At 38.8% G+C, this 9,592-nt stretch overlaps 1 protein-coding gene across 1 annotated transcript; it reads right to left on the bottom strand.

Annotated features, from left to right (window-relative positions):
- Window positions 1–644: 644 nt before the first annotated feature.
- Window positions 645–9,143, bottom strand: LOC311086788 (C2 calcium-dependent domain-containing protein 4C). The gene is made up of 2 exons (XM_084119850.1): window positions 8,933–9,143; window positions 645–7,233 (listed from the first exon to the last, which is right to left on the bottom strand). The coding sequence occupies exon 2, from the start codon at window positions 7,194–7,196 to the stop codon at window positions 5,931–5,933; it is 1,266 nt and encodes a 421-aa protein (XP_083975976.1). The 5' UTR covers window positions 7,197–7,233; window positions 8,933–9,143; the 3' UTR covers window positions 645–5,930.
- Between the last annotated feature and the right edge of the window lie 449 nt (window positions 9,144–9,592).

Here is a 9,592-nt window from a genome sequence, read left to right as displayed (position 1 = left end):
TGACATCTCAGATTTACCAGAAAGCCTGTGGGAGAGTCTGAAGCAGCTGGACGAAGGTTTTTCAGTCTGGTGAGAGACTAAAAGGCTTTTTGCCATCAGACTAAACACCATGTTTGTTTGGCATCAGTATCATGCTGTTAAGATGCTTTCAAATATCCATGCATTTAATGATGCAACCTGGCCATGTGAAACTATACTAATGATCCTCATTAAAACGTTTAATGTAAAGTGCTCCATTGCAGCTTCATATAAATAATAATTTACTATTACAAATTGACGTCACTTATAAGTTTGTGGAAAGCACGAAAACTAATGAACTTTATCAAATATGGATATTACTGATTATCTGCAGCCCTACATATCACTGCAAGATGTAACTTTGGCACCACTTTTTTACAGTGCAAACTTTTTCTTTCTTTTTTTACATGAAGAACATACATTTGTCATTTTGCCATTTACTGAATCTTCAGACGTTTCGACAGAACACCTGAAGAAACACAAACAACAAATCTGCCGTTTGGACACAAGGCCAGGACACACAATGTGTCTCCAATTATGATTTCTCAGGCTCAGACAGAACGTACTGATATTCTAAACATTTTCTTATTTTCTTAAACTACAATGAAATAAGAACAGTTACCGCATTTCATGGTGATCTCATCCTTTATTCTGTAGGTTTTTGCACGTAAAGTATAAGCGTACAATTGTATCATATAAGCAGCATCTAAATTGTAAACTTTTTTGCATTGTACAACTTCAGAAAAAAAAAAATGCATAGAAATACAGATAATGTACTGGCAGAAAATAACTAATAATTTTAAAATACCTTAAATGAAATACAGATGGGTCCAATAAAAGTAGCCTAACGTCATTTGCACTCTTTTTCTTGAGCTTTGAATTCTCTATGACTTCAATACGAATCTCAAGCCTTTTTGTTTTGTATATCTCTAAAGTTTTAGATGCTGCTATATGCTGATATTGTACGTTTTAGTGCCTATGCAAACATACAAAAATGTGCATGAGGCTGCAAATACAAATAAGATCATGCTTCACATTTCCAGAAACATTCTGGGGTTAAAGGACAGAGAGCAATCTTTGTACACCATCTACACAACCTTTATTGAGCAAGGTAAGAAAACAGACAAAGCAATAGCATGATCCAGTAAAGTTATGAATAGAAAATCAGTCTGGAAAAGAGGAAGAGAAACAAAGAGAGAATAAACCACTGGATAAACAAAATTGACGGCATGACAACAGTGCATCTAATAATAACCACATCCATCTTCGGAAGAACAACAAGCCGAAACACCACATCTTTGAGATACACTATTAAAGGAACGTTGATTTCCGGGTTTGAAATTTTGAAATGGCTCATCACGGGTGACGTGTGTTTATGTACACATGCATAGGAACGCTGCGGCTGGTGACGGGCGTATAGGGAAGGAACGGGAATCAAGTACAGTGGATAGGCACTTTTTTTTTCCATGACTTATCCGAACACAAGTGCGAGACACTTTAATCTCACGTACAGCAATATGGCTACGGAAATAAAAGTGATTTAACCCCCCACCCTCGTACTGAATCTCTTCTGGAATCCATTCTCTTCTTCTAATTTGAAATCTCTGCCAATCAAAAAGGAATAAGACTTTTTGATTTCTACATGGCTCTGACGGGAAATCTAATACATCGGCGATTTGGTCGTTTTAAAAGAGTGATGAAAATAGAAATGGAAATTATTTAATAAATGAATCATTGTACTCTGGAAGTCTACAGTGGAGAATACGCATGAAGCACATATGGAGTGATTCATATCCGGAGTGTAATTACAGACCGTGTGCTCAAGGTGTTCAGGCTTTTTTTCTTTAAAGTAAAGGTTTTCAGGTTGTCGAAAGTGACATGGAAGTGCTTTTAATGAAGGATGAAAGATAATTCTCAACAGAGCAGAAAATGCCCAAGTATGAATGAATGAATGAAAGAAGGAAAAACAGGAATGTGATTTAGAAAAGGTCAAATTCATCAATTAAGTCATTACATTTAAAAGGAAAGCTTGTTTAGCATTAAAACTGATTATTTAAACTTATGCAGCATGCTATATCATGAAACTTAAAGTGAACATGAAAATATAAGCAGATTTTGATTGAAATCTAAAATAGCAAGTAAAGTAAAGTTTCTCAACGCGGTCACATTTACGGTTGTTTGGTGAATTTCTGCTGCCAAAATCCAGTCGTTTCAAATGAAATCCATGAGATTGTGAATTTTGCACGTGGGCGAAAGATTTCCCCATGCAGATTTCGCAACGGGTTTAAAGGGATGTTCATCCCAAAAATGAAAATGTACTCATCATTTACTCACCCTAAAGTTGTTCCAAACCTGTATGAGTTTTTCACAAAAGATGATATTTTGAAGAATGTTGGAAACCAGACCAGTTGATGGTAGACATTGACTTCCATAGTAATTTTTCCAACTATGGAAATAAATGGCTACTGTCAACTGTCTGGTTACCAACATTCTTCAAAATATCTTCTTTTATGTTCAACAGAGGAAAGAAACTCATACAAGTTTGGAACAATTTGAGGGGGAGTAAATGATGACAGAATTTACATTTTTTGATGAACTCTCTTTAAGTCACACAGGTTTGCCACATTGACCAACAAAAAGCTGCTTGATTGCTTCATGAATCACTACACTGTTGACAATAGACAATGGACCTTTTTTTGGCTGCAAAATTTTCCCAATGTGACCTCACCTTCATTGCGCATTAGGGATGTGTCCGATGCCTAAATCCGAATTCACAAAGGCACAGAAAATGAATAACGCATTCTATGGTCGTTACATTACAGTACATCAGATTTATCATGTGATTATAGTAAGGAGAGATGACTGACAGCACGATGACGGAGGACTTTACAAATTTCTTATCTTGTAAAATGTGTGGTCAGTACCTCCTATCCCTATAAACAGAGTATGCGTGATAGCGAATTGGAAAGTGAAAGTAAAAAGCGAGCGTGCATTCAAAAGTGATTTCAATACGCCGCATATCGATAGCGACTCCCTGATGCCAATATAATTATACAATATATAATTGCGAGAGAAGGCGAAAGCATGAAATCATTTTTTTCTCTCATCACCATGTCCTTTTAGGGGCTCCATAGAATGTGACATTTCCTTTCCGAACATAATATTCGGCTTCAGGAACAGACCTATTGGGCATGATTCATTCGTCTATATTATTCCAAAGGAAAAAAAACAACAACTGTATTTTAAATCATTAATCAAAAGCCTCTGAAACGACTTTCTGGTTGACATCACCAACCCCTCTTATTTTTCACCATTCAATCAACTCTCATGGATAGAACCAAGTGTTTCCCTCCTGACATTTTCCTCATTGAAATCTTGTTTCACGCAGTAAAAATGCCAGATTATGGAAGTTGCAAATGGCCTAGCAACCACTCAGAACACCTTAGCAACGAACAACAACTAAATAGCAACTTTTGCACAGGCAAACATCACTCACATTTCAATGGAAAATGTAAAAACCTAATTGCAATTCCATTTGGCATATGGCATATAAATTACACACTTCACCCTTAAGGATATGCAAATGATTAATCAAAAACACACAGATGTGTTTCCTTGAACTGAAGCCAGAACTGTGAGACAATCTGTCACGCTTCTAATAGCGGTGTAATTGTGTGAATCCACTCAAGAACCGAGGAGCGCAGTAACCTGATTGAAGAGCTCTCAAGAATATTACCGGACACTCTTTAGGTCATACAAAGAGCTTGCAATGTATGACGCATTACAGTGTCTTATACAACAGTAATTTTAAAGTCCAAATGTATCTTACTCTGCTTTAATCAACAGTATTTGAGAGCAACAGAAGGTTCTGGGGGTGAAAATCCCATACATTTTCTCCATGGAGGATTTTTTTTTTTTTTTAACTATAAGATATAAACCTTTCAAGACAGTCTTTTCATTACTATTTAACACCTTTTTTCTCTTGAAATCCCAATGAAGACAATGCATGAGAAAAATACAGGTAAATTGGGTGTCATAAATATTAAAGTACAGTACACAAGATTACGCTAGTGATGTGGATCCAACACAGGGGAATATGTTAATAAAAGACGTGAGCTTATATTTTACGTTTACAATCTGACTCCATAACATTAGAAATTAAATCGTGAGGGCTTGAACACTTTGCCATGCAACTGCTCCCATTGGTAGACATCTACACACACATCTACTATAAACATGCCAAAACTCTGTGCACATATTTAATAGAAGAATAATCATCTGAACACTTTATGAACTTAAACAGTGTATGAAAAAACTTCATACTTTCTGGGGGATATCCCAAATCTTATTGAACAATTGTATACTTTACTAAACGTTACCCACAACGCACCATAAACTGTTGCAAATCAACAACATACTCCATTAAAGTGCACACGTACTAAAAAGCATTATGTTCCCTAACCTGAGATTGAAGCTAAAATGGCACTAGTGGGCACAGTAAATGTCCTTTAGAAACATAAACGCACACGTTAAGTTTCCGAAGAAACTTCTTTGCAAGCGTAGTGTATGTTAGCATAGCCTTTACCCAGTGTACCTTATAGTTACTAGTATATGCCTTACAAATATAGTACCATGGTAAAGCAATACTTTGATATTCACAGTATCATGGCACCTCAAAGAATACCATTGTATAATCAGGGTTAATATACAAAAACTTGGGACTACATGGTATGGACTGCCATGTAAATATGGTACTTCAAATATTGCCATGGTATTAGTATGGCACTTGTCCAAAAGCATTGTTTTACCATGGCACATATCCCAAAACTATGGTTTTACCATGATAAAGTGATGGTATCAGATCGTAATAGTACAATACTTTAGTTTCTGAATGATTACTATATTCATATAAATAACAAAAAACTATTGTATTAATAGAGTGCATGCCCAAAAGCCCATGCTGATCGAAGTTACTGCAAAAAATAAATAAAAAATAAGTCATGGCACTACAACAGTAGCAGGTCCAATTAGCATGGTAATACCATGCTAATTTTTGGCAATTTTTCGTTTCAAATTTTGAAGTCTTTCTCCAAACAGTGCATGGTTTAGTCAACTTTATAGGGAACAGGGAGTCATTTCAGGTGCAGATTTAGAACAGCCTTCTATTTACAGAAGTCATGATGTCATGACATCCATGATGATGTCATATGTTCTGATCAATCACGCCCTCCCTAAAGTTCTGTCACTCAAAGTGAGCAGCTTGTCACTCAGTAAGGCTGAAGGGTGTTTTTAACTGCACAGATTCAATTCTCAAAAAAGAAAAACAGCAAAAGTCCAGTAGTTTTACAGTGAGATTGAGAGAAATGTCACAGTCTTAAACCCTAAATTGGAATTAAAGAGGGATAAGGCGAAACACTGGTATTACAGCAATGCAGGGGAAAAAATATATAGTTGTCATTCTCATCATTTTTAAGGCTCAAACCGGCTGATGAAGCATGCATTTGTATTCTGGCATTAAGTGACTTCAAGCATCAGTCAACTAAATGAGCTGTTGCCGTCGCGATAGCGATGTGGATGGGGAGCTGTTTTTATCTCTCGTGTCTCCAACAGTGAGACCCAGCAGGGTCTGGAATCAAGACGACGTTGGTCTCAGCACAAACACAAACCCTGGGAACAATCGGAGCATGCCTGAATCACACAGAGGATATATACAGAAGATCTCGCACATACAGTACATCCATACACTCTCACTGCTGGTAAACAAGTTAGGAAGGTGCACACAGTTAGTTGGAGAGTTCTGCAACTCCAATCACTTTCAGTACTTGGAATCAAAGCTGGAATATTGGTTCTGCAAGTTGAAGACTGCATTGAGGCGTTTGTCCCATGCCCAGGTGGTGGACGAAACTAGACTTCTAGATCCCGGAAAGCAGCTCCTTCAAGGGCACCTCCCTCTCGCCCAGTAGGTGGTCTCTCTTCAGACTGGTGCCCTTGTTGACAACCTTCATCTTGATGGCAAGGTTTTTCACCTGCGCGACAGGAAGGGAGTCAAAGTAGAAGTCCTCGTTGAAGACGGGGTTGCGGCTGTTCTTGATAATGGTGCTGCGCTGTTTCTGGAGCTTTCCCGGGTTCAGGTACAGAGCCACGCAACAATTGATGCTCTTCACGTCAAACTGCTTATCATAGAGGTCCTCGGCCGCCAGCACGCGCACGTGAAGCCGGGCGGCATCGATGTCGTAGTCTGTGCAGAGGCGTAGAGTTCCTCCCTTGTGGAGGTTGACGGTGTGCTGCGTGAAGCGATCCATGTTACCTCCGTATTTCCGTCCACGGAAAGCAGGGGAAGGAGGGCAACGGAGGCGCCTCTGAATATTCGGGCTGGTCTCCACAGAGCTGCACTCATCAGTGGAGAGAGAACTGTGGCGGGCGAAGGAGCGCTTGGCCCGGGATACTTTGACTTGGGTTTCGTGGGTGAACACCTTGAGGAGAGATGCAGAACGAGATAATAGAGGGGAGTTGAATGGGGAGGACTCGGCCGAAGAGCAAGTGTCACTTTCCCCTCCGCTGAAGTACCGGTAGGGGTTGGAGTGGGAGGCGTTGCAGTCGCTGGGGTTTAGGTGGTTACCCTGCGACTTGCGTTGGGTGTTGGGTGAGGTAAGCGGACTTGTGGGGTCACTGTGAAAGAGGGATTCTTTACGTCTCGTGTGAGGACTTTCCATGAGCGTGGCGAAACCGTAGGAGGTTTGCGCTTTGGGTACGTAGGGCAGGGACATGGCCGTTTGGGACTGCGGGTCGGCGTTCGTGTTGAGGTCACCCACTTCCCCAACCACCAAGTCATCTGCGCTCTCAATCTGGATGATGTGGCGGTTTGCAGATTTGAGCAAGTTCTTGGTGTCTCCAGCCAACTTGTTAATGAGGCGTGGGCTGCGTGGACTGCCCTGAGGCTTCTTGCAGCATATGGTCTGCTCTGACGCTGAAGAGTGGAGCTCGTTTTTTGGCTTCATCTCTGGCGTCTCCTCCTCTGGTGGGCAGCACACGAATTTGGGTGGAATAAAGAAGTCAGGGATCTTGTCAGGGGTGAGGACGTTGCAGTAGGTGGGGGCTTTGCCCTGTTTGTCCGCCGAGTCTCCTTGCCGGAGAACGTTTCCCTCCACTGAACCGCGGATCTTTTCCAGCAGCCACATCTCTCTGCGAGGTCTGGGAAAGATGTGCAATTGCACCCTGTGTGCACAGATAGTGAAATGAAGAATCATCAACCCACACTGACACCTGCAATTCATGAATGCAAATACAAACTGAATTCAGTCCACCTTCTCACTGCTTTGGGTACACTGTCACCCAGTGGATTCTTGGGAGATTCTGACAGTATCTTAACACACTGTTAAAACTAAAAAGCAATTGTTAAAGACAGCTGACACCTGCCTCCCTCTCCATTATCAATTGTAGACTGTCACCTTGTGGAGAAGCCACATTATTCACGTGTATAGTATATACACACACATACACAAAATCAACTGATTGATGTTTTATTTCAAGTATCACAATATCCTAACAAACATTAAAGTATTTTATACATACTCACTTTCTATTACCGGGATTTTCAACTATTGACACCTTGAGGTCCGTGAAGGTTTTATTGTATCTTAGTGAGCTATTTCTTCCTGATCTGACCCTTAAAAAATATTTTCACTGCATGGTATAACCCATTAATCATAATAAATATTTGTACTATTTTTGTAAGGTGTATATATCACAAATAAGCAATGGTGTTACTCCGAAAATGTTTATATATATATATATATATATATATATATATATATATATATATATATATATATATATATATATATATATATATATATATATTTTTTTTTTTTTTCTTTTTTTTTTTTTGAGGTCCCAGGCTGCTTTGTCTTGGTCCGAGTTGGTCTGTAAATGTTGAGAAACCCTGATCTATTAGAAAATGCCTGCACACACTTGATGCACACAGCTTTCTCCTCTGAAAGAGTCCTCTGCACAACACTCTGTCTCAGACTCTGTCTGAGTTCAATGTGTGGAGACCGCAGCACATTGCGATATGAAATATGTATTGCGCAGTATTTGCTCTGTGACTGCAGAAGCACAACACTGAGACGGAGCAGCAAAGGGGGTACTTTATCTATTCTAAAGTAAATCATGTGCATAAACATCTGCATTGTCTAAATTGGTACACATGAAAGACTTTACATGCAGATGTGAAGTGATAATGATTGATAAGGCTATCCCTTACAAAAACATACCACAGTAACATATAGTTTCTAATAAAATACCATATCCTTCAAATTGTGTAGGAATCAAGGTACTTCCAAGAATACCATGGTAACACTATGGTACTTTTTTGTAAGTATTAATTACTTTTTTTGTAACAAACTTTTAAAATAAAGGTTTAAAATGGGGGTTTTCACAACAATGCCACTGAAGAACCATTTTGGGTTTCCCAAAGAAACCCTTCAGTGAACAGTTCTTGAAAGAACCTCTTCTTTCCTAAAAGAACATTTGAATAATCTAAAATACCTTTTCCCACTAATTAATTTTTGTGCAATGGAAAGATTCCACGGATGTAAAAGGTTCTTCATGAAACCATCAATTGCAATAAAGAACCTTTATTTTTAAGAGTATGGTACATTTTTAAGAGAGAGAAAATTTAAATAAAACCTTATTTGACAATAGTTCATCTCAAAACACCTGTAAAACTGACGTGTCTGCGATCTCCACATTCCACAACACATTTCTAATGAGCAGTAGGCCTATACTGCATCTCTAGGTCTCAGACGTTAAGTTTTAAATGCATATGAATGCATATAATTACTGTATGTATGGTTTTAAACTTTGCCAAAACTGCTCCTCTATTAAAAACCTGTTGAATCTCAGTTGAACTTACGTGAAGTGGTTTTTGGTCCTTCTGTCCTTGCTTCAATCCATGTGTTATTGTTCGTCTCACCCTCGTTCGGGTCTCCGGTACTCCAGGACAGAACTGTCTGTTGGCAGTGCGCGTCCACTCGCGGCTTTAATAATAGCGCACCAACCCCCGTGCGCGCGCATATCAACCAATGGGAGTTCGCGCTTGGTAACGCGCATCATTCTGGAATTACTCGCAGTCCGTATCAATACTTGCGTACTGCTTAATGCACTGTATACAGCCTATACTACTTAGAAATAGAATGTTAAAGAATACATATTGGCGATGTTATGAATGGAATAGACAACTTGTTTAAATAGGGTCTATATAAAACCCATGTTAAAAAAAAAAAAAACAGGCTATGCAAAAAGTAAATATTTGTTATGTTTGGAATGGAATATACGCACTAGGCTATTACTGCTTAAAATAGTCTGTGTAAGGGTACATATTGGCAGTTAGGAAGTGAATACTAGCACAAATTGTACAAAAGAAAATAATTCTCAACATATTTTTTTAAAATAGTAGCTATTTGTTAACAAAACGCATTATGTATTGATCAATATTTCAGTGTTCTATATTGTCATCACATGACCTCAGTGGTTTTTCAGTTATCATACCAATAATTAAAGCAATTTTTAAACA

Source organism: Abramis brama (genome assembly GCF_963993115.1).
Source record: "Abramis brama genome assembly, chromosome: 7".
NCBI lineage: Eukaryota > Metazoa > Chordata > Actinopteri > Cypriniformes > Leuciscidae > Abramis > Abramis brama.
The sequence above is the reverse complement of the archived record's forward strand: the minus strand, read 5'-3'. Positions and strand labels throughout refer to the sequence as shown.

Coding starts and splice junctions, on each gene's coding strand:
- LOC311086788 (XM_084119850.1), bottom strand. CDS start 7,196: ATGTGGCTGCTGGAAAAGATCCGCGGTTCAGTGGAGGGAAACGTTCTC.